The sequence below is a fragment of the Corylus avellana genome, chromosome ca2, assembly GCF_901000735.1.
Source record: "Corylus avellana chromosome ca2, CavTom2PMs-1.0".
In the NCBI taxonomy this organism is placed as follows: domain Eukaryota; kingdom Viridiplantae; phylum Streptophyta; class Magnoliopsida; order Fagales; family Betulaceae; genus Corylus; species Corylus avellana.
Window position 1 is genome coordinate 28,100,363 of NC_081542.1, and position 26,693 is coordinate 28,127,055.

The 26,693-nt window shown below is 35.0% G+C and overlaps 1 protein-coding gene across 1 annotated transcript; it reads right to left on the minus strand.

The window, feature by feature from the left end:
- Window positions 1-2,094: 2,094 nt before the first annotated feature.
- Window positions 2,095-26,682, minus strand: LOC132170340 (ABC transporter C family member 12-like). The gene is made up of 28 exons (XM_059581290.1): window positions 26,597-26,682; window positions 25,735-26,174; window positions 24,531-24,709; window positions 24,158-24,197; window positions 22,824-22,980; window positions 22,273-22,387; window positions 22,106-22,186; window positions 21,980-22,004; window positions 21,336-21,392; window positions 19,234-19,299; window positions 18,516-18,590; window positions 17,871-17,978; window positions 16,289-16,423; window positions 14,176-14,282; window positions 13,989-14,082; window positions 12,692-12,859; window positions 11,817-11,957; window positions 10,100-10,300; window positions 9,872-9,970; window positions 9,614-9,766; window positions 9,049-9,434; window positions 7,165-7,345; window positions 6,492-6,815; window positions 5,338-6,094; window positions 4,320-4,441; window positions 3,426-3,671; window positions 2,795-3,206; window positions 2,095-2,338 (listed from the first exon to the last, which is right to left on the minus strand). The coding sequence occupies exons 2-28, from the start codon at window positions 26,065-26,067 to the stop codon at window positions 2,241-2,243; spliced, it is 4,860 nt and encodes a 1,619-aa protein (XP_059437273.1). The 5' UTR covers window positions 26,068-26,174; window positions 26,597-26,682; the 3' UTR covers window positions 2,095-2,240.
- Window positions 26,683-26,693: the final 11 nt, after the last annotated feature.

A 26,693-nucleotide genomic window follows, 5' to 3' on the forward strand; every position in this document is an offset into this window, starting at 1 on the left:
ACATAACCTAATTCTTCATCACTAAAATTAGGCAATGCACCTGGAAGGTCTTCTTCAACTTCTTCATAATCGGCGATGCCATCCTCTTCATAATTGGCAATGACATCCGTGAGCCCTTCCTCTTCCAATTGGCCATCTTCTTCTGGATAGAGACCACCAAACATGGGGAAAAACTCATCTTTTTCGTGCTCCTCCGTAGGCCTTTCCTCTTCCCATGAGTCATCTTCTTCGGGCTCCTCATCATAGGTTGGTGGTGAATCCCAATCCCCAAACCCTTGCGAAGGATCTTCAACATCTTCATGTCGGAATTCATCAATGAACTCGGATTCCTGAAACTCTTCATCCACAGATTCCCTTTCCTCCTCCACAGAATATGGATTTGGTTGATGGATTTGAGGCTCGGGAATAATGGTCAAGTTGGCTTGTCGCGGCATCTCCGTCTTAATTTGTGGTCTCCGTTTTTCAGAATGTGCCCTATGACCGACAACAACATTATCCTCATCCACAAAGCGTTGATTCGTTCGATGGTGACGAACTTTAGGGCTACCCCGGTTGTCAACTCGGGTTGTGAAGATCTCTATTTCTTTCCGTAGTAGTTCCACCTCATCCACCATGCGTTGCCAACGAATCACCGCTTGATTCGCCTTTAATTTTTTCTGCAGCATCTCCACCTCATCCACCATGCGTTGCCACTGCTCCTCCATGCGTGTTTCACCGACTACTTCCTCATGTTCATACACATCCTCCCGATTTGCAAAGCGATTGCCCCTTCTTCTTGTGTTTGGCAGTGCCATGGAAAGAAAACTGGAGCTCTGATACCAACTGATGCAGCGTAGGATTGTAGTGAACAAGAAAACATCAAGTTGAAGGGGTAAATATTTCTAAGACTGTGAGACTATCACAAGAATCAAAGAAATCTTCTTAAACAATAGAGACTATCTATGCTTTAAGGAAAAACAACAAGAAGAAACTCAACTCTGAGTATTCTCATTAATCAAAATTAATAATAATCAACAACTGAATTGTTAAAAGCTATAATCATATATTTATAGCCCAAGACTCCTAGTCCTAAGATAACAATGAAATAAAGTTAATTTAGAAGTCTACGAAAGACAACTAAACCAAATAAAAGACTAACAAAGAAACCTAATTCAAATAAAGACTGAAAGATAAGATATAATAAACGACTAATAAAGAAACCTAATAAAAGACTAAAAAATAAGTTAAGATAAGATAAGATAAGCCTTGAATTCCAATCTACATCATCATGTTTGAATACTTTGTAATATCAATTAGTCTCCACTGTGTTAGAAGATTGGATTTTGTAATTCTTTATCATTATCCTTAGCATTTCAAATGTTACATAATCAATTTATAAACATGCACAGTGTAGCTAATCAAACTCAAGCTGCCACTTTCCAATTCTTGTCTATATTTTTCATGCTGTCAAAGCCTGCTGTCAACACCATCGATCCTATGGCTTCCAACTCTAATGCTTCTGTTACTTCTGTTGTTTTCCTACCAAGCATAACTCATTTTATTTGTATGTAACTAGACAGCAGCAATTTTTTGAATTGGGTGTCTCAATTCCTTCCGGTGCTAAGGAGTCACGATGTCTTTGCTTTGTAGGCAAGAAACTTGGGGTATACGCCCCAAACAATATGAATTCCAGACTTTCAAGTGCGATAAGTTCCTCATAAGTGTATATATATATATATATATATATATAAAGGAAAGGAAAGATCAACAAATGCCAAGCTTTAGTTCTCATATTACTTATTTTCTTTATTCTCCAGCTCAGAGGCCTAGGCTGTGGAGATTGTTTATTTCTCACAAGGTACCTTGTGCTGATACAAAATTATGCTAATCGAATCTGTTTGCTTGTAAGGGCTATGTGAGAACTGAGAAAGATTTGGCTTGCCTTCAGCTCTCTCTGAAAATTATTCTGTATGATGTCCATTATAATCATGACTGGACAAGTTGAACTTCAGAGTAATGTAGATTTGTTTTGAAGGATTTTGTTATTTTTACAAGATATCAATTTTTTAAAAAAAATGTTTCATACCCAATCAAAATAAAATCTCCAATCCTTAAAGACACTTTCTAATTTATCTAAGTTGATTTATAAATGATTATATGTAGACAGATGTCATATTCTACATAAATGATAATATGCCAGTGATGATTCCCCTTCTCTGAATCAACAAGACATTGCAAGTAGGAAGTTTTTGTCATTGTTTTTACATTACAGCACTGTCCCAATCTAAGGATCTTTCTTCAAAATCATAGTCTAAACGTTGGTGCCTGTCGTGAGCTAACCTGCTCATCAAAGAGAGACCTGCAACAAAAAGCCAACATCAGATAAAGGCGGACAGAAACATTTGTTTTTTTCCATGCAATTTACTACAAGCACCACAAGAGTCATGCTACACTACGCGTCACCTCCATTTATCACGCTTATTTTAGGATCCGGCTTACATGCTATTATTATAATAATAGCATATATGTTGTAGTATAAGCAACGGTCAAGATTGAATCTCTCAAAATCTTTCTTCATTTTCTCTCCTATTAAAAGCTTCTCAAAGTAAGTTAATTTTGAGATTCAATCTTGACCGTTGCTTACACTATAGCATACATGTTGTTATTTTAATAACAACATGTAAGCCAAATCCCTTATTTTAAACTGGCTTACGTTGTGTGCTTTAAGTGACCGATATGGAAAGCCACTTAAAACACGTCACAAAGGAAACTGTACCAGGAAAGCTTCAAGTCCCCAGATGGAGTGTAACTGTACCTTCAACAATTTTGTAAAGAGCAGACCACCAAGTATGAGTGGGGACCTGATACTCATTTAATGTCTCATCTATGATTCTGTCATGCCTTCCCTCCAAAACTCCCTGCAGGGTTATAACTGCATCCTTTGTTTTCTTCAGAATATTGTTCTTGTCTTCCATGTGTGGAATCTGAAGATCATCCTCTAAAGAAGTGAGGCTAACAGTCAGGGCAAACTGAGTGGCAGCAGACCAGCGGGAAGAGGCAAACCATCTCCTTTGCTTGGTTTCTTCTCTGCTGGACTTGTTCTCTTTACCTCCAAGTGCTAAGCTAAGTAAATACTGAGCATTTGCAGGCCCTGTGCTTTGGACCATCCTGGAGAATGCGCTTCCTTCATTTGATAGAAGTTCCTCTGGGGTATCATATTCTAAAACCTGAAATGAATGGTTCAAAGTATTAACTAAAAAGAAACAAATCAGAGATCAAGATTTATGTCAGCTAGCGATCATCCGGCTGATTGTTGAGTTTGGCTGCTCAAAATTGTTTTATGGATCCTATTAAGCTGCAGGCTCATGCTCTTGTACAAACCAAAATATTCCTGTCAAGTGGGAAAGAGAACTTCTGCAAGAACAGCATTAAACTTGTGGGAATACCTGACCAGCATCAAGCACAAGAATTCGATTGGAGTCGATTATAGTATTTAGCCTGTGAGCAATAATGAACATTGTGCAGGATTTGAATTCTTCACGAATGGTTTTCTGGATAAGTGCATCAGTTCTAACATCAACAGCTGCAGTAGCTTCATCTAGAACAAGAATTTTCGACCTTCGCAATAATGCTCTGGCAAGACTTAACAGCTGCCTCTGTCCAACACTGAAATTTTCTCCTCCCTCTGAGACCTTGACACAACTCAAAATAAAATACATTTTTGGTTAGCATTACTCAAATTTTTTTTATTTCTACAATCATTTTCCATTGAATTAAAATAAATTTGTCACTTTATGATCTTTTACACAATGAAATTGGTGTTAACAACCTACATCAAGATAACTTAAAACAAAATTGACCAGACAGTTTTGCCACCACTTTTTCTTTAAAATTTTATGTTTGTATGATGTTCATATAAATTGGTGTCTGCTATGTATTTATTATTCCTTTGTCATCATGTGAAAAAGATAAAAAATACTTTGTTTATGGGTGACATATAAACAAATATATGATTTGAAAATTACTGTTTCGTAATCCTATTGGTGAAAGTAAAAGGTAATATATCATGGCGTTTCAAGCACAAAAAATTGGAGTGCAATTAATAGCCCCCATTTAGGAGATATCTTAGACCAAAGTGCATCAATTACCAGGTCCTAAGAATCATAAGAACTTCTGGATACTATAAACATTTGCATGAATGAAAAAAAGTAGGATTACTAGTTGCAGACTTGTAATGGTACCTCCATGAACAATTTGTGTACCAAAATTTTGCTTTTAACCAGCATTCAACCATATAAACCTTGATCACTGGAATTAACTAAGGATAATCAGGTTTATACCTCAGCATCCAGGCCAAAAGAATTCCTCCTTATGACATCCTTTAGATGTGCCCTTTCTAAAGCCTCCCAAAGGTTAGCATCATTGTTTTCACTGAAAGGATCAAGATTAAATCGTACAGTTCCTAGACAAAATAAAAGACCATTAGAATGATGCATACCAAATTTGGAGGTTTTACAATAACATGTTCTCAGAAATTGAAAAAAAAAAAAAATGCGCATATAATTTCATGCAACAAAATTTTCTTCCTAATTCTTGTTAGCTAGTAGTATGGTTTGGCTGTTTCCAAAATGTTTACACTTAATATATGTCATGCATTCTTAGCAACCAAAACGTGAGATTTTCTTCTTAAATCACGAGTTATTCAAAAAATTTAAGCTGATACTTCCTTATGTGTAAGCTTCTCTCTCAATAATTAGGATCCAACAGATAGAATATTTGACTGAAAAATGAGGTGAAGTATGGAGTCAATGTTCGAAGTTTAGACCACTATTCTTATACTATGTTAAATCACTAATTGTCTTAAAAACATAAATAATGAATTTAATCATCTTATTATCAGTTTAATAACAATCCAAGAAGTAAAAAAAGCAACATATATGTGTGAGAATATGCAGCTAAAGACTAAACATACAAACCTATGCACCAACACATAGAGACACACTAACTGACTTCATTACTGGTTAAGAAGAATGCAATCATTTATTGCACTAAAAAAATAACCATTCACTTGGTGCATAAAATGTTTCTAAAAAGTCAGCCACGTTTATATTTGTGTTGTCATAAATATGGCACGTCAAAAAGAAAAAAAAGCAAAGGCTAAGAATATTACTGACATCATATAAATTCCACATTGAAGATCAAAGCGGCATCAACTTCACTAAAATTTCTACTTCAAAGATTTAAGTTTACTAGGTAAGCAATTTCTCATGTTGAAAAGCAAAAATAATCACAAAAAAAGGAAATAAAATCACTTCAAACCATCAAAAGAGCAATATAGGGTTGTCTAAGTATGCATACCTGAGAAAAGAACTGGTGATTGTGGTATGATACTAAGAGTTTTCCGCAAATCCGTCAGTCCAAACTTAGCAATGTCACAAGTATCAATTAAAATTCTTCCTCTTTCCATTTCTACAATCCGAAATAATGCATTAAGCATGCTAGATTTCCCAGCACCGGTTCTTCCGACTATTCCCAACTTCTCACTTGGAGGAACTGTAAAGGACAATCCATGCAAGACTGGAGGAAGTTCAGGCCTGTAACGCAAGACAACATCCTCAAATGTAATTGATCCTGATGAAGGCCAACCAGGTGGGGGACGGTTGCTCTTAATGACAGATGGAGCCTCAGAAGGCAAATCTATATATGTGCCAACACGCTCAACTGAATTTAAACTATTTTCAGCCCTACTTGCTTGTCTCAGAACACCACTCAGCAGATTTGTTATATTCAAAGTATAACTAAGAAGTAGACCCATCGAAGATGCAAAGGCCACCTGCTTTTCCTGTCTAGCATTCTGCAAGACAGCAAAGGTTGCTGTCAACCAAATCATGAGGCCTCCTAATGTTTCCAACCTTATGGTGAGCCAACGATTTGAACTAATATTCACAAGAGTGAATCTGATATTATTATCCATAGACTTCCCATTAATGTTAGCCATCCGGTCATATGCTTTGTATGCTCGTATAGTTGACAAACCATTTAACGCTTCTCCAAATTGTGCGTAAACAGGAGATCTGGTAATGGAATCCAAGCGTTTCACTTCACGGGATGTGCTCTGTCATAAAACATATATGATCACAAAAACTGTGTGGAATTGGAAACTAATTATATGAAACACGTTTAGAATTCTTAATTTGATAGAAATATATAAAATATACTTTCCTTGCTACTTAATGGTTAGATGTTAAAGTAAAAGTATGAAGACAAGGTTGCATTCAGGCTGCAGTATCATTCGTGCCAATAAAGCTTTGCTACCAAGGCTAGTTGCTATCTCCAATTATTTTGTCAAAAATAATTTCCCAGGAGAAGGTGAAATGCTCTTGCTCAAACTAGTTTGTGATGAAAAATAGTTGGCAGCATCTTTATTTCTTTCCTTACACAGCAAGGTTTAGAAAGTGAGACTATGTGAAAGAGCAAAAGATACAATCAAAATGGTATAATGTCAAACATACCTGATAATATAGATAGGCTGCATAAAAGAAGATCAGAAGCGGCATTATGGACCACAGGGATATGGTGCTTACAGTGCCAATCAGAACAAAAGTTGAAAGAAGCTGCCACACTTGGCCCATAAACATATTCATAGAGTTTGCGACATTGCGATCTATATCACCTAGATCCTTTGCAAACCTATTGATTATCCGTCCAGTTGGATTAGTGTGGAAGAATAACATTGGAGCTCGTAGAACAGACTTTAGCGTGGAATCATGCAAGCTTTTGGCAGCATGAAGACTGGAAATGATCAACCAATAGGAGTTTGCAAGCGTCACAGCTACCTGAATCCGGCAAAGGTGAATCCGGCAAAGGTTACGTACAGCTTTAAACTTTATAACAATTACAGAAACTTTAATCTTGTTTTTGTTCATTTGCTACTTTTTATCCAGCTCTAAATATTATGTGGTGCTTGCTTCCCACTAAAGTTTCAATACATTTTCTGCCACTGTATAGGGTTTAATAGTATGATTTTCATTGTACGTGTTTTCACATATATGGTTTTTCTTTTACCTATCAAGACTAACATAGACTCTTAAGTTAAAAAACAGACAGAAAAATCAATACCTGCAAAAGGATGATTTCACTCTAAATAAAAAATAGTTCCCAATTATGCACTAACTGGAGACAAACCTGGCCAAATGAAAGAAGTGCATAAATAAGAATGTAGTAGCCTGGTCTATAATTCTCGGAAGCACTTTGATCTGTCCAAACACTTAACCATGTGCTACTTGAAACTCGAAGAACTTCCGTTAGCAAATAGCACATAAAGAGTATCAAAACAACCCATAGACCTCCTACTGCATCTTTGTACCTGCAGATAGGAGCAATGTAAACATATCGTCATAAAATGACCGAAAGAAAACTCATGATGCATGAAATGAGTTTACACAAAAATCAACCTGGGAAAAGGAAACTCATGATGCATGGTTAGTGTGGCTGTATTAAGGAAAAGTACTTCCAAGGCCTTTTAGGTAGCCCAGAAAGGAACTGGGTCTCGTCACAGCAGAATGGTTTCAGAGTATGCATCCAATCACAACCCAACATGATAACTATAGAAATTTTTTTCCACCATTCTTCTCTATTAACAGGCATAACTGAAAATTTCCAGTTCATGCATTTCTTGCTACTGTTAATCCAGAAAAAAACTACATAGTTAATGGTTTCAGAGTCTGCATCCAATCTCTACCTAACTGAATAAACCCATAACCTACTACTTCAGGTAGGCCACATGAATCATTTTCCACCATTCTTCTTGACAAGGGGCATCACTGTAAAATTCTAGCTCATGCTTTTCTAGCTACTGCTGGTCCAGAAAAGGTAAATAATTAATGTTTTGATGTTGCCTACCTCATTAACCTGCTTAAATATACTTACTTTCTAATAACACTTGTCCTATGTCCTAAGAAATACTGTTAATGTATGATATCCTGTTTTGCTTCAAACTAACAGAAAAAGGAGCATAGGAGATGATTGAAATTTGGTTTGGAAGGATCTAGGGGAGAGTTAAAGTCCCAAAATTAGTAGATGCTGATAAGTTTCATAAATAGAAGCGCAAGATATATATCCCGGTCAATACAGATACCATTTCTCATCTCTCGCTTCTCCTCAGCCTTCTTTCCTAATCAGTACTCATTTATACATACATCAACACACATGTGCATACATCCATACATAAACACATACATGTATTATCCCTTGTCTCCTAGTTAATTGACGATCTGCTCGTACTTCATTGTATCTATCACTAAAATAAGTATTCCATAAAGGGGAAAATATATTTTAACCCCTCAAACTATCACCCATTTTGTAATTATACCTCCAAACTTTAAAAGTGACATTGAGGCCTCACATACTACTGTCGCGTATCAAATTAGACACTTTTGCATTTTTCTCTCCAAAATACCCTTGAAGTAATTAATAAATAAAAATTTTAAAATATATAAAAATAACCATTTGATAAAAAAAAAAAAAATTAAGGGGGGCTAATATAAAAAGGGCCACCTCTTTTTGGTGTTTTTAGTTTTTTTTTTTTTTTCATAATTTTAGTTTTTTAAAATGGTTATTTTTAATTAAATTTAAGGGTATTTTGGGGAGAAAAATGCGAAAGTGTCTAATTTGACACGTGATGATAGTATAAGAGGCTCTAATTTGAAATATTTGGGTGTAATCCAGGAAAGACGAAGTCTTTTTGTTTGACACTCTAGCAGAGTCTAGCATGCATTCAATACTGATACAGCTCCATTTCCAGAAGTGCATGACCTAGGGTGATATGTGATATTTCACTATTGAGTTTCATCCAAGGTTCTAGATTGGACTAGAAACGGCTTCACTGACAGATATGAATATTATACTGTGGTGGATTAGATGTTATAATTCACAATTGTAAGTCGTAGAAAGAAAGGGATTTATTCATTAGTTTTGTGCTCAGTTTTGTTTGTGTCATAAAAATATATGTCAAAACAATAGCAGATCTACAATTAATTTGGAAGGATTAAAGTAGCATAAGTATATTACCTCACCAAAACGTTCAAGCTAACAACACCTGTCTCTCGTTCTTCTTGTTTAATAAGCACAGATTTCCCTCCTTTCCCTTTCTTTTTATAGATTGCATCTTTTGAAAGCTCATTCTCTACCCCACTTGAAGCTGGTTCAGAGCTTTTCTGATCGTATTTTTTACCATCTTCCTTTTCTTCCTCTTGTTCTTCCATTTTCCCAGCATTTTCCATTAGTTTCTGAAATAGAACACCATTTTTTGATAGCTCCTCAAAGGTTCCATCCTCTTTGACCATGCCTTCAGAGACCAGGATAATCCTATCCACCTGAGGGAGGAAATGTAGCTGGTTTGTGACAAGAACTCGGGTTTTTCCACGCAGTTCTTCCCTTATGCAGCTATTAAAAACCTGGAGATGACCACAGATTATAGTGATATTATCCTAAATGAAAGAATTTATAGTGAAATTAACGGTATATCATAAATGAAAGAACTAGACTAAAGAACCACTGCTGATTATAGTGATATATTAAGTAGGAGTACTAGTCAATCTAAGGTGAACTTATGCCACTTAACATAACATGATACCTGTCGAGCAACATGAGCATCAAGAGCACTTAGAGGGTCATCAAATATGTATATGTCGGAATTTGAATAGACAGCCCTGGCCATGGACACTCTCTGCTTTTGCCCACCACTAATATTAACCCCCCTTTCACCAATCTCTGTGAGATCACAGCCCTGAGAAAAGATGTGTGGTAACTTTCAGAAACATTCCATTTCATTAATGAGACACATCATTACTTAGAAGTAAATGCAAAGATATAACTCTGTAATTCACTTAACAGGAAGTAAGTTAAGATCGTGCTGTAATGCGGTTACGTCAATGGCCTTCCAGTATCGTGCAGCTTCAAATTCTGAGCCAAACAATATATTTTCACGCACCTGTTAGAACATATAGAAAGTCAATAGCATGAATGAAATTGCTACAAGTATAAAGCAAGGAGAAGTTTAAAAGCAGTAGATAGATAAGGAATATAATATCAGTCAGAAAGCAAGCAAGCTGCAACTCACAGTAGCATTGAAAATCCATGAAACTTGCGGTACATAGGCAACTGTTCCTCTGATAACAACAGTAGTATCTCCCACAGGAGGCAGCTCCCCCAGCATTGCCGAAATTATTGATGTCTTTCCTTCTCCCGTACCGCCAACAACTGCAACTAAGCTGCCAACTGGTATGTCCAAATTGATATTTGATAATGAGGGCTTATCTGCCTGGTTAGAACTGGGATGTTAAGAATTGTGATTCAAATAGGAAAGAAGCACATTTGAGGGTCAACAGGGTCTACAATATCATCACAAAAATGAGAAGATCTAATGGAAACGGATGGCAATTATGCCTTTGGTGTCAATTGGGAGTCTACATTTTCCTTCGAGTAAGTTTCAAAGCTGCTTAGATGGTTTTGTATTTTGGATTTGTGGTATCGTATGTAGGTCAAATCCTATGATGAGAGTTTTGGGCTCCATAAGGAGAATTAATGTAATTTTCCTGTTGGCCTAGAACTTGTCTTAAAAGTGTCCTCTCATACTTGGGAGAAATGGTGGACAAAGTTCCATGTTTGGAAGCGTCTAGAAGCAGTATACTTGCTCATGAAAGGGTGATTGTTAAAGTAATGATTAAGTGATTATATTTACCTCTTTCTATCAACTTAAGCTTTTTGGTCAATTGGTAGTTTAACATGATATCAAAGCCAAAGGTCATGGGATCGAACCTTGACTCCGTCAATTCACTCAATTTAAATTAAACATTTCACATGTTGGGCCTCACTTATTAAAAGGGAGTTTGAGCCCACACGTAAGGGGAGTGTTAAAATAATGGTTAAGTGATTAAATTTACTTCTTCCAAGCAGCTTAAGCTTTTGGGACAACTGGTAGTTTAACAATGATTACTCAAGGAAAGCGTTGAGGACGTATTAGAGTCTATCATATTTCAATTATACTCCCACCCTATCTAATCAACCATAGCTGCCTCATTATTAAGTGACCTGCTGTGTTTTCAATCATGCTGAATATTTCTTAGCCACCAGAAAAAGAAATGACAATCTCTCCTTGTGCATTTCTTTGTGATGAAAGACTTGGCTTATAATATAGTCATCTAAAGTGGCGTACAATCTATTGTTTGGGGAGATGAATTCTTACTAGTGATATTTGTTAAATCACCAATTATCCCAAAAGCTTAAGCTGATAGGAAATGGTTAATTTAATAATTTAATTAATATTTTAACACTCCTTCCCAAAGGGGTAAAACTAGGATTTTCTATGTGGTGGGGAAAGCGGAGGAGGCAAAACACAAAAAGAGTTGTCTGGGGGGTGGGGGGCAGAAATTAGCTTTGAGGGCTACTTCATACATAAATATTAACTCTGTAGAAGTTTTAAAATTTTTTGGAGGGGCCAAGGAATAACGAAGGTCGACCCCTCCCCCCTCACATGTGAACTTAAACTCTCCTTCAACAAATGAGGTTCAACACATAGAATATTTAACTGGAATGTGGGTCAAATATAGAATTAGGGTTCAAACTCAATTAAGGCCAACATCACATAAAAACTCAAGCATCTACCATTTGCATCATGCCATTGCCTTCTCTTCTAAATGCTGATATGAACTCATGTTCCTCTTATTTGGCATGATTTGCCATACCAAATACTAAAACAATAGTTGAAAAATGTTAACGAAATTAACAGTTAAGTACTATATATTTCATTAAATAAAAATATAATATTAAAATATGACCTTTGAATCCCATGAAAAGTAGCCATCCTTAATAGAGATTGCTGGAAGCCCTGGTTCAAGAGGTGGATTTGGCTGTAGAACTCGCTCCTCAGCTAAGAATAGTTCCTCCAAGCGTTGTAATGACACATTAGCATTTACAACCTGTCAAACTAGAATAGCATGAGAAATTCAAAGAATCGCCAAATCGCTTTGAGAATTACTGCTGATATGTTGGCCACGTAAAAATATGATTTTTTTTAAGCTGTATTTTATTATTATTATTATTATTTGTTAAAGAAACAAGGTAAAGTTCACATCAGAGTAGTTAAAGTTCACATAACCGATAAATTTTCCAAATACCTTCAATGAGATTTAATCCCCAAAGGATGGGTAGACTACACACACACACACAAACAAACACATATGATTCAGTCCAACACTTTTAACTATATTCTATCTTTATCGTCTGATTCATCTCCTATGATGCCATAAAGATATAGATTATCTTTTCGAAACTGTTGCAAATACCTCCCCTTTTACTCAACTCAACGCCTTCCTAAATAGTTGGAGTTCACCAACATGCTATCCCTTCTTTCTAACTAATTTCCCTTGGCTGGATTCTGCATTGGCCTTGCAGCAATCCAGTAAAACTTTCCGTTTAAATTTAAAGGTATTATACGACTACACAATACTCAGATACACTTCTCTACATCATTCACTCTACCATGTTTCTTAGAAAATTGTCCTCAAAATTTCCATTTGGAAAATATAGACATCATTTGGAATCAATACTCAATTTCCTTTTAGGCCCATTCTAAATGAGGTAATGAAAAATAATGTGGTTTTAACAGCAAACAGGAATATACATAAACTTAACAGAGGTGAAATAGACAGACCTGACTTAATAAGAGAGGAAGCATGTTCAAAGGAAATCGCAGCACTGTAAACAGTGAAAGTGATGTAAATGCCCGTGCTGGGGTCAAATTCCCACCAAGCAAAGTAAACAACCCAAAAGAAGTCACCGTTACAACAACTGGGATGCTGTTCAGTATAAAGCTGTTCAACTGCAAAGAAGCCATTTAATCGATCAGAAAAACATAAAGCTAAGACTGAGATAGTTTTATTGAAATATACAGGCATATTTTATCTATACTGAATACTTTTAGGATAATAGATATCTGATTATATACTATAAGCTTATCTATACAGATTTTGAAGTGGACCATATCTTATGTTGCACGCAGCACAATTTATAGTTCACCATATAAAGGAATTAATGCATATGCCATTGCTGGTCTTCAAATCCCCATGTCTTTGGTTCTACATTGGTCATAGGATATGAAGTTACTCATCATAAATCTATTTTACCAATCTAGATGAAGTATGTACATGATGCATTCAAGGGAAACAGATCATGGTAACATAAACAACATAAACATCATAACTTTTTCTAAACAATAGTAAAGATGAAGCGTTCCAAAACATTACATTCTTTTCAAGTACATTAGATATTTGCAAATGCAATCTATCAAGTGGCACAAAGTACGAATCCTAGAAAAAGAAAAATAGGCAAGCATGCACCGTAAAGACCAATTTCACCACACTCTAATCTCAAACTGATATGGCTAAGGGCTGTAATATTATTTCTTGCCACTGACAAACCACAAGCCATGAAAGCTTATTTAGTAGCCAGACAAAACATGAAACTTCCCCAGCAACACTCATAATAGCAGTGCAGTCACTCAAACTTGATTGGTAGGCAACTCCAAGGAGTTGTAAATACAATACATGTCAACAGTGATGACGTGGAATTTTAAAAAGAAACTACTAACATCATTATGCTCTGGAAATACACAAAATAGATACAAGCATGTTAAATTACCATTTATCCCAAGACCTTAAGCTAATAGGAAAAAGTAAATTTAATCACTTAATCATTACTTTAACACTCCCCTCACATATGGGCTCAAACTCTCTTTTAATAGGTGAGGCCCAACATGAGTCATATTTAATTTAAATAGTGGGTTGATTTAACGGAGTCAAGGCTCGATCGTAAGACCTTTAGCTCTAATATCATGTTAAATTACCATTTATCCCAAGAGTTTAAACTGAGAGAAGAAGAAGTTTTAATCACTTAATCATTACTTTAACAAAGCAAGAAGAAAATTTTCAAGGTTATGTTTTGAGGCATACAGCAGATAGTAATTGTGCTTTGCGAAACCAAGACAGCTCATCATCCCTTATGCTTTGAACTCTAGATTGGAAGCTTGTCTCCCATGCGTAACATCTGAAAAATGTTTCAGCATAGTATCAAGCCAAAAAACTTCAAGAATGAAACAATATAAATGTTCAAGGGAAACCTTTTTAAATTTGACCATACTTCACAGTGTCCATGGCTGCCAAGATCTCATTCATGAGGCCGACTCTCTTGTCAGTCCACTGCAGTCCTTCCTTGGTCAGTTTCCGCATTTTGCTAAGCACAATGGTCTGTTCTCACAAGTTAATTCATGAAACATTAGCTGATCAATTTCATTTAAGACATTAAACATAATTTAAAAAATGGTACTGAAATATCCGAGAATTACAGTTCAAGTATCAAATCAAATAAGGAAACAAATAATACAAATCAAATTATATATTATTATGTTTAATAACTTTAATATGTATATAACATAATATTATATGTTATAGTTGAATTAGATGAACTAAATGATAGGAAGTAGAAACAAAATAGAAAAAAATTTCATTGCATTATTTTTGTTTTTTTAAATATATAATTGTATAGTTATTAATTGTATAGATTGTCAGATTTTTACTCAATATAATGATTAGGTATTTATTTTTTATTTCATTAGCAAAAATAATTTTATTATATATATATATATATATATATATAGCATCTTACGAGCAATTATATATTCGATGTCCAAACCAAAGTGTAAAATCACAACGATCATCTTGGGGCTTATTTTTGCTTAGTGTCCATTAGTTTATAAAATCGTTAATTGTTCAATATAACATGCTTCTTATTTGATATTTGCCCAAGGCCTTTTCGCCTATGAGATTTTTTGTTTATTTGTGTGATTTACCTGGATTTTCAGATATTTTTTTAAAGTACTTTTCATGCTTTTTTAAAAGAAAAAAAAAAATTATTTGATTATTATACAAAAAAGGAACTTCGAAACACCTAAGAGATAATTAAGATTGAATATAATGTGGGATGATTATTTGATTGCATTGTTGATTGAAAGATTTTTTATTACTTTGCTATGTACTTTTTTCAAGGCTCATAATTATATGGGTTTTATAATTTGTATGAAATTTAATAAGTATAACGCTAATAATATAAATGATTCTTACTAACTTTCTATTAATGCTTTGATAATCACAATCCAAGTTTTCTTTTCGCTATTTTTTTTCTTTATATTTTTCATTGTAAACTATACATATGGGAACAAAGATTTTAACATGTTTTAGTTTATATGGATTAAACTAATTAAAGTTAAAGGCCTTAAAATATATAGTAAAATTTTATGCGACTTATACATTTATACAATGTTCTGTGTATGATTGTGTGTCATTATGTTGAGTAATATATTGGTGTATAACCTTTAGTGTGTCTTTTTATTTAAAAGGGCATTCGATAGAGATGTGTTTAAATTTAGAAATTAAACTATAACAAAGAATCTCGCGCATATTTTTTTCTATAACCAAAGTACTTTTTCGAATGTTCATAATTTGAGTTTTATTCAAGTTTTCCTCTTGCAATTATGAAACATAAATTTCATAATACTTATGAAAAGTACGATTATAATTTTTTTAAAATTTTATAATTAAATTGTAATGAAGGGTTATAAGCTAGTTCTAATAATACAAGTGTCATGTAAGGTTTAAAAGTAATATAAATATTTAATCATATCATTGTGAACATGAAACCCAAAAAAAAATTTATATTGTGCTGGGGGAACCAGATAAGATTTTAGATGTAGTAAGTTGGGTTCCACTGGTTGACTGATGCAGCAACCCCTAAATTGTTTCAGGAACTAAGAAACCGATCCATGGCAGGTCAAGATTTAGGCAATAAGATCAATATATACTTTCCAAGTAATAAAGGAGTCCAAGAGTAAAAGTCCCAAGAAATCTTATTTTCTTTGTAAAACAAAAGGTTGAGGCCTAGTTCCTTATTGGGCATCTATGGAAAGAATCTTTGGACAGAAAGCTATTCTATCAAGAGTTGGAACCTCCTCTCATTGTTCCCTCATTTTTTCTTCCCATAAATTAAATTTATTTTGTCAATGGTGTTGAGTTTGTTCGTTTTTCTCATAAACAACAAAGCAGTAGCCTCTGGGCTGCATCATTGACACCAAACAATTCGGTAAAGTTTGGCTGCAGTTAGAATATGGAATGTGGAATTTGTAATTATAACCAAAAACTATTTTCAGAACATGAATATTAAGGAGACAAAAAGGCAAAAAGAAGAAAAAAATCCTAACCTGTATAGGGACCATGAGAACTAGCAGTAGTGATCCAAGAAGTGAAGCAACACCTAGTTGCTGGTAAAGAAGAAGCATAGCTACGATGATACGAAATGGAGCTGACCATAATCCGTGAAGTTGTTGACAGATTAGCTGAACAATATAAATAGGATATTAGAGATGATTCAGTTACACCCAGCTCTGAGTCAATTTAAAGGCACCTCAAAGTCAACTTAAAAAGTGCAACACAAAATTGATTCAGATAAATGCTTTCAGTACTACAAATTTTACTCCATAACAGTTACAAATGGAAATAAATGCTGAGTTGTCAAGCGATGTTTATCACACTCATCCACCCTTGAGAGCAGGTGGCGGGGACCACACATTGTACTTGGCATCATCACAAATGACCATGTCAAGTAATTAAATTGTAGTACTCCTAGCATCACTCCTTGACCTTAAATCAACCACCCTTATATATTTTTATAGCAACAACGAACATGTCCTTCCATCTACATTAGTAATGTCTATGATACTACACTGCTATGTTTATGCAGTACTTTTGACATGGGTACTATATTACTAGAGTCGTGAATCAACCACCCAATGAAGGCACAATATTACTAAAGCCTTTACAAGAAAGATTTTTTTACGAATAAATCTTACCATAAGGGCTACTCTAGATCATTTATACTTGGCACAACATAATTAAAACCCTAGGATCCAGTTTACATGGCTCCCAGAAACAACAAGAATGTTTTATTGCAATCTTCTTTTCCAACGATTACTCTTAAGATTTATAGTCTATTCATCTATTTCCCCATTTTAGACATCAGAGCTGACATATGATTGAGCATAAGCAGCATACTGATTAGATTTTCTTTCTTTTTTTTTTAATGATTTCTGAAATGTTTACTAAATCTCATTTTCAACAGTTCTCATATCATCAAGTTTCTTCACTGCAATGTCCCATAAAATTATAGACAAGGGAAAAGTGACATTAAGATGATGAAATATATCCAGTATCACATGTTAAAAAATAAATGGAGCCAGTGAGTAGAAACCTAATAGCTTCACAGAACAATGGACCAAAGCTTCTCAGTACTACCACTGAAAGAACCTTAGGAATGGTTCTAAAACCTAACAACAATGATTTAATTCAAATTTTGATGACTTCATTTTAGCTCTTTTATAAATTTTTCTCACATTCTAAATCAGTAATCTCAATAACTTGTTCATGCCACATCGCTACGAGTTTAAGAGAAGCAACCTAATGTTTAAGTTCAAAGGCTTGCATACGGTACTTTTGAAGCATATGACAAAAGAATATTTCATTTGCTCCAACAAAATTCTGTAGCAAGACATTTTTCATTGAAGGCACTTTGCCATGTATAAAAGATTTCACATTCTTTAAACTTTATAGGTCGACTGAAGTATGGTATATGTTTTAGAATAATTTCTGAAATTCATACTATGAAAAGTAACATCATTGATTTTCTAAAGCAAAAGGCAAAAGGTAAAGCAATTCAACATAGGGCTATAAATATGAATGCATAATTTATTTGGCTTTTGTATGATATTCACTGTAGTTAGAAGATACCTGCAGTGCATTACAATCAGTTGTCATCATATTGGTTATCTTGCCAGACGAGAACTTCTTGCGACCCTCATGGGTTAGTCTTAAAGATTTGCGGAATACAGCAGCCACCTATAACTAGAAACAGTCACTACTTTGAAACTTTGGATAAATAGCAGTTTCCAACCCTAAACACTTGGCATATTTGCAATGTCCGCCCTAAATTTCAAATTTCAGCAATCAGCCCACTAGAGTATGTGATTAGTTGCAATGCCCCTCCACTGTTAAAATTTCCCTAACTTGCATCATATTTAATCTTAATTCCACATGCTTATGACATGACCTTGGAATGAATGCAAGAACAATGAACATGCAATCTATGATAATGTGATAAATACACGAGTTTTAAGGTTACATAAACAAATTTAGAGAAACTCTAACGATAGGGAAATATTACAATCAATCCTATAGTTTAAAGAGTTGATTTCTCACACTTCAGTTTATGAGGGGCATTGTAACTGACCTCATAGATCAGGGTGGGAGAATCCAATTTACCCTAAAAAGTTCCTACCCATTCAAGAACTTCAAAAAGAAAATTGAGACTTCAAGTGATATACCAACAAAAGCAACACATATATCTAAATATTGCTAACATAGAAATGATTTTACCAAAGTTGACCTCAGCCGAAAACCAACACGCATAACATTCTGAAAATACTGAGACTCGCATAGCACGCCAAGTGACTGAAATAGATAAAAGAATCAGTCAATCTTCTTTAAATGTAAATGTAAACCAATTATATAACAATGCTCATAAAGTCAAAAACTCATATCTTTTCTCAAAATGTGATATTTTCTTTCCAGGCCATAATTTGATGAATGCAAGTACAAAAATCATTGTGTAATAGACACTTAACTCAATGGGTTATGAAAATTTTAACAAACCGCAAAGAAACATACTTCACTAAAATTACTTACCAAAAAAAGAACCACAATTGATCATTACATGATGTGAATTATAACCATGCTATTGCTTTACTATAAGAATATACACATGAAACAATCAAAAGACTCCCTATAACTCCTTACTTCCAACATCCTCCTTAACATTTTGAATAGTTTCAGAAGAATCATAAACTCAACTTAAAGAAACTATCCTAAAATGTAAATCCAATAACACCCCTCACGTACTGAAAGTACCCTTCACATAATTCAATTAACATAATTCCCAGGATTCCTTTCTTTATACCACACATTTCCCCTTTTGACTGATGTGGATGATCATTTTTAACTTCCGAGGAAAAATCAGGTGTCAGAAGAGCAACTTTTCAAATATAAGCATCAAGAAACATGAAATGGTTTGGATAATATGAGATAGAAGTCATACCACCCCAACAAAAATTGAGAAGGCATACATGTAACCAATCCAAGCTGGATCACCTCGTTGCATTGACTGCAGGCAGTAAACAGGAAGTTATGAACTTTTATGATCTGAATACAAGCCATGCAGACCTCATAAAGCAGGTTACTTTTATGGCTAAAATGTAACAGAATTAAGCACTCAGGAAAAACAAATGTAACAGAATTATGCACTAGAATCATTTCAAGCTGAGCTAATTGATAAAACCCTTATTCATGATAAGATACTTTTCTCGTCATCATAGCAGATAATATCAAGATTGATGGACTGCAATGTCCAAAAAGATCAAATTGAAGAATCAAATTAACTCAACATATCAACATAGATTTCTAGCACTAGTGCATTTTTGAATTGTTAGTACTATTATTTGAAAGTTTTATAATTGTTTTTTTTTAATAAGTAAAAGTCAATGTATTAAAAGCGCAAAGGGCGCAACCCATGTATACAGGAAGTATACAAAAGAGCCCACTACACGAGCTTTAAAGTGAAAAGGACGCAGCTAGATCTATAAATTCCGTAAGCGTTGAAGCTTGCGAAGAACACCCCAAGACCCTCCAAGAGAAAAGTGGAAGTTTTATAATTGTTAAACTCATTATGGCATATAATAAAACCATGAACTGAATTATTGCATGAAAATTCACCTGGTCACTTGATCTATTTCCCTCTATAATGATTGATCTGCAACATATTTATGAAATCCAACCACAATGAAACCATATGAATGGACTAAGACAACAACAAAGGAGGCATCCCTTCCAAAACAATTGATATAGCCTGAAAGTAAGGCTAAAATTCCCTGACAGCTTGATTTGATTATAAAATTACTAAGATATCAAATAAGATCCAAATATTCTTAAGTGTTTTCTCTTTTTCAAGTACTTTCAATCATATGCTATTATCCAGAAAAACACATAGTTAAAGGATGAGTATAACTCTTATTTGAACTTCTACACAACAAACATATTGTGATATTTCACTGGAAATAAACAAAATTTTAACACCATGATCATAAAAATTCCTAATTTGATGTCTATTTTAAAATTCTTGATGTGGGACAAATCATTGATAAGTTTTTTGGACCAGTTGGACAGCCATAAGTACAATCACAATTAACCAGAAGTTCTCTTTAAACGTGTAGAAGCCGTATGACTTGAGCATTCAAAGAATCATTCAAAATAATATTCTAAATAATATTCTTGAGGTTCTTTTGCTCTCTAACGTCTTGTTCTCATTTTAATTGTTTCACTGCTACTTGGTATCAAAGCTTTGTTGTGTCTTGGTCTGATAGCAAAGGGAAAAAACGGAAGCAACCACTCTGGCAACAAAGATAGTAGGTGCAAGCCCATTAAGTAGCTGTTCATGCTCAAGAAAAATGATCAAATAGAATCAAATGCATATTGCATGAGATTCAGCAAGTAATCACTGGACTTGAGATAGATAGCAATAGGAATTGTAGCCAAGATCGGGTTCATATCGGAAAGGTAGCTCGTGGCCAACCAATCTAGGATAACATTCCTGAACCACCATGTAGGCTTCTAACCTATGTGGATTCTACTGCTTCTACTCAATATCTTATTAATTATCTAGATATATGGCTTTTTTTGAGGCCCGTGTTATGGGCCAATAGACCATAATTCTTTTTTGCTTCTGAGACCATAATTTCTCGTCTGCATTTGTTAAAGTCCATCTTTCTGAGTTTCTGACAATCATTTCAAAATTACAAATAGATAAAAACCTTGACTTAATTTCCTTAGGAAATCCTTTCTAAAGTAAATATCATTCTTGCTTCTAACTTCCTTTTTTTAATGATATCTTCAACTTTTGCATCTTCATTATGAAACTAAGGTTCCATAAATTGATGTCAAAAGCTGGTCAAGTGATAGTATCTATGCACTTGAATTTGATCCAACAAGCATGGAACAACATTCAATGCTTCAAAGATTGAACACAGCTTTTTGGCATGAAAGTTCATTAAATTAAATACAAGAAAAACACGCCTTTTACACACAAAATAAAATGAAATAGGTTGCATCATTTATCAATAAAACCATCGTTCGAGAGTAACTGACCTCTAAGAGACGATTCAAAAGAATTGGTCCCACGAATTGAGAAAGATCATTTCCAATCTACAAGATGTACAATGAAGAATTTATAAGCCTCCAAAGAGTTATCAAATAGAGCAGTGAACGTTATCCGTTATATGTAGCACTTCAGAAATTCTGCTCCCTTTAGATATTTCTACTTGCACCAGATATACTAGTCAGATGTCTATGCATCAATATCCATGCGGATAATGTATTGAAAATTCCCCATTTAGTGAACTTCTATTTTAATATACAAAATAGAAGAACCAGATATCTGCTCATAGTAAACATTAGAGCTATCTATAGAAAAGTCCCTATTCAGTAATATCTAGTTGATCATGGCATACCAACATCCTTTCAATGATTTCATTTTTTGAAATTACACTTGTGCACAATGAATTTAACAGATTTATATGCCCAAAAACCAAAGAATTAACAGATTAAGGCAGACAAGTTGATTTTGACCTTCAAACTTTGAAGGAAGATGATTTTTTTCAACAAAAAAGTAGACCAAAGACATCCAATTGCAAGAGATACTGTAAGGTGGATGGTGATTGAGGAGCAACAACGCCACCATGAACAATAGTAGACAAACTAGGAGGACAGAAACATGGGAATGAGCACACTACCTTGAAGAAGCCTCCACACCAAAACCTACAGAACACATTTATAGTAGATTCATATGCTTGAAAGCTTAGAGTCTAATCAAAATTTAGACAAGGACAATAAAACATCAAGAAAAATGTAGGTCATACCTTCCACCAAGGCTATTATTCAATGCTCTTAAAAGCCATGGGTTTGACTTTTGCAATTCCTCGATCCAGCATCTCTGGAACCTGCAAGATCAACAGTGTTATACATGTTTAACAATGATTATGGATTCATGGAGAGTCATATGAAAAGGTGGTAACGGGATGCTAACTTTGTAATAAGTGTCTCGGTCTGATCCCATGTGTCTAGCTTCCAAACATCTCTTTCAGTGATAGGTTTTTTGTAACCTTGCTGCATGAGTGGAGTCAACCACCCAAAATATATTCCTACAGAAATGGCACTAAAGGGTAAGCAGGTCAAGGATATCAATTAAATACCCAATCGTGTAAAATACTGCAGGTTTCATCTTTCATCAGGATACAAGAGATGACCGTTCAGAGGAAATCCCAACTTCTAGCTTAAGAAACTGTAGGCAACAAGGATCCTAACTTCTAGCTTAAGAAACTGTAGCCAACTAGGATCGTAATGGATGAGGGCTTCTGGAAAATATTCTCTTTTTTTTTAGCACATCAAATAGAACATCCAGAGACTAAAATCCTTCACAAACACAACCAATGCCAAATTTAAAAGTGAAAGCCACTCTTAGTCTATACTGTGTACTTTTATTTGCTCCATCTCCAGCCACAATAACTCAAGAAGTGAACCTTCACAAAATTGTAGAACTCCTGGCATTAAAGACCCCTCAGTTTAGGAAGCACTTACTGGCAAATATATTGGCATGCCTCTCAGGACAAATTTTTTCTTCTCCAGGAAGTGCTTCATATTCAACATTGTCAAGAGACTCGGCTTGCATCATAATGTATCCCGGATAAGGATCCAGCTTAGGAACATAAGCAACAAGAAGAATTCCAAATAAGACCTACATCAGAACAACACTGATAAATCAAAATGTATTGACATGCTTTGAAATGAGTTAAAAAGGAAAAAAAAAAAAAATTGAGATTCAAAATATCTACTAAAGGTAATTTGCTAATCTGACAAAAATATGACATTTTAATATATCAATCTTGGCCCAGGTTACAGTAGCTGAGGACAAGGTGTTGCAATGGCCTACTAAGTATAAAATCAGGACTAGTCCAGATCTAGAGCCCTGTCAGAATTAGTGTGAATTTGAGTTTGAAAAGTATTTTGGCCCACTTTGTAATAGCTTAAACTTTTTAGAAAAGTGGTTCCTAAAGCTAGGTTGTGTGTGAGATCCTCAGTTCAAGTCTTTCTGTCAACCATTCTGCTAGCTTCATCCTTTCTGGTTTGCATGTGCAAGGCTCATGGTTTTTTTTATTGGGCAGGCCAATATGTGAAGTAGATATTATTGTTCACCTTTACTTGAGCTAAATATGCATTGTTGTCCAACTTTATAATAGCTAAGGTTTTTAAGACAAATGGTTTCCAAGAAGAATTTTTAAGAAAGGGTCCAGATATGTAATGGCTCATTTCCTGTTAACTTAAGTTCTCGGGGCATATGATTTCTTATGAGAAGTTCAAGAAAAGGTTCAGATATGCAAGCCAGCTTGGATTCATGACCCAGACTGGAACTGCCAATCTGAGCACCATGCTATAGGTGGGTAACAGGATGCCAACCACCAATTACCCATACCTACCTTCAGAAATCAGCAAGATTATGTAAATGGTCATGCTAATATTTCTCACAAATGCACTCTAAGTGCCACATAGCAAGGAGTGCTACAATGTTGATGCTCTTGTTACAGAGTTCATATTTACACATTCCCATCATAGATTTACAATAATACTGTTCATTTTATGATTATTTAGAGAAGATATATAGCCGCTAAAAGTATATTTCCTTAGTCCCAGGCCCAAGTCCCTAAAGCCTTCCAAGGTGTTGGCAAGTAACTATCAATTCATTAACATGGAGCCTAAGATCTGTACAAAGCTTCAATAGCCAATTCCCAGCCTTGTATCAAAGACCATTTACAGTTATGATAGGATAAAACACCACAAATGGAAATTAATTTAAGAAGTTATGGACCAGCATAGCTGTTACAGAAAATGCACAAAAAAATAAGAAGGGAATTAACCTGGCAGCAAACTGTACTGATGTACAAAAACAGTGGAGATCTGCATGAGTAAAATAAAATTGTTACTATGCGCTGAACATCCTACAAGAACAAAAGGTATCCTACTCCATAAAACAGTGCTGATAACATGTCTCCTATCTACAATAACCATAAAGTTCACTTAATTAACCTGTTTATTCTCACTGCAAACCATTTGTACAACACTAGCATTTGTGACAAGAATTGTAAACCTATAATAATGATTATCAAGTAATGATACCTGATAAAGGTGCAAGATTAAAATCCTTTTGTTTTATATGTAATATAAATGTATGCACTTGCATGTATAAAATTCTTTTAAGTATTCCACTTGATCAATGGGAGAAAAACTAACCTACTGTTATAACCCCTCACTGAAAGAATAAGATTGAGCAGCACGGCATCTCCTGTCAAAACATAAATGACTCCAAACCGTACATACCACCGAAATTGCCGAATGTAGATTTTAGTTTCCAAGCCAATCATTATCACCATGGCACACCAAGCAAGAGCTTCGATGATCAAAGCAATTATCTGCAAGAGAAAACAAAAAAATGTCACTTCACACATTCGAGTCATTGCCTTGTTTGGGAATGCCATTTTTTGGTTTTGAACTCAATTCATTTTTGAGTTGTTTTTTAGTGTGAATATCGAGGAGAAAAAAGAGTTGAGATCATGTTTGGATGGTAATTGATAAAATTAAGCAAAAATTATAAAAATACATATAATTAAAAAAATTATTAAAATATTAAAAAAAAAAAATTATGGGCAATTTTGAACCACCCCTAGGGGTGGCCAAACTACCACCGAGGGGTGGATTAGCCACTCCCAGGTGTCTAAAGGTGGTTGAGTCACCACCAGGGGTGGATCGGCCACCCCCAAAACTAATGGGGGTGGTCGAGCCACCTCCAGCAGTGATTTTGGGGTGGCTCGAACTGCTTGGGGGTGGTTGAGCTACCCCTAACGGCTACTTGGGCATGGTCAATCCACCCCTAGTGTGTGGATTGACCACCCCCGAAGCTAATGGGGGTGGTTCGGCCACCCCTAGCTGTTACTTGGGGGTGGTTTGCCATCCCCAAATTAGACGGGGTGGGGGTGGCCGAAAGCTTCGGCCTTCGAGGGAGGCCGATCCTCCCTTGGGGGGTGGATCAGTCACCCTCAAATTCTTAGGGGTGGTCTAGCCACCACCTGGAGTGTTCCGGCCACCCTAAATTTATTTATTTATTTTTTTAATCTTTATTTATAATTTTTATTAATTGGGTTGAAAATTTTTGAGTTGAGTTTAAAAAATTGCCAAACATGAATTTAGAAAAAATTTGAGTTTGAGTTGGAAAATCTTGCTTCCCAAACAAGGTAATATCAGAATTGCCTTCAGCCAGAATTGGAGTTAATAATTATCAGACTGACATTTACACATCAAACTTTTTACAACAAATTGAAGCTAACTGCTATCAAAACTTATGTACATTTCATATTTCCCATACATGCTAAGATTTCAAACTGCCATTTTCTTGACAAAGATAGAAAGCAAATAATCAAGAAAATATGAAAAAACTAACCTCAAAAGGTGCAAACCCGATCTGCCCATCCAGGTTAAAGATTGAAAAATCCATCACCAACCTTAATAAAGGCCCAACAGTGCAATAACCAGACAACAGCCCCAAGATATAATTATAGTAATTCGACCTCAAGCGAAACCGGTTGGCATTGGTATTATTCTTAATCAACCATATTCGATAAGAGCAAAGGCCAAGTAGAACCAAATGAGATATACAGATTACTAGCGAGTCAATTGCACAAGGTGTGTATGAGCCAAAAGCACTATTTACTGCTTTGGCCCATACCCCATTTGCTACCGGCTGACAATACCAAATCAAAGGTTCAAAAGCCATATTTGATTCCTTTTTCACAAATCTTCACTAGAGAGACCACATTACACACACATACTTTCTTTCTGATTTACTCCACAATTGCCACTCATTGCCTCACAGTGCACCTCCTGCAACAAGAGCAAACCATACTTATAATCCAAACAGGAAAGAAATCGGATAAATATATGTGTAATTCCCATCAATATAACTCCCCTACCCATGAAACAGCACAATTGCAAAGCCACCTCTATTCTGCAAATACTAAACTAAATTTATTAAGGAATGGATAACAGAGAGAAAAGGTCAAAGAAAACCCAGTCAACCTCTATTGGGTTGCTGAAAGAGACAGAGGAAAAAGAAAAGAATGGTTCAATGTTTTCTTCTGTTCCAAGAATACCAGATAGCTTTAAATAATAGTTTTCTCAACCACCCAGAAAATGTAAATTATTATAATTCCTTCCACTTGTCATATTTCCTAAGCAAACAAGAAGAATAGCAGCAATATCAGTGAATTCTGAAGAAGAACATCCATAACTATCAAGAGTATTACCTCCAAGAGTGAGCAATCGTCATGTTTTACAGAGAAGAGATGTTATCAGCAGCTTATGGCATGCATGGCCATACATATATACTTTCCAAGAGCACAA

Bases quoted from the DNA above. Each gene is read 5' to 3' on its own strand.
- LOC132170340 (XM_059581290.1), bottom strand. From the start codon at position 26,067: ATGGCTTTTGAACCTTTGATTTGGTATTGTCAGCCGGTAGCAAATGGG. The intron at 24,198-24,530 runs GTTAGTTTTTCT...TTACTCATGCAG, and splicing joins GTGAGGGGTTATAACAGTAG to ATCTCCACTGTTTTTGTACA. The intron at 19,300-21,335 runs GTCAGTTACTCT...TACTGCCTGCAG, and splicing joins TTTTGAATCGTCTCTTAGAG to TCAATGCAACGAGGTGATCC.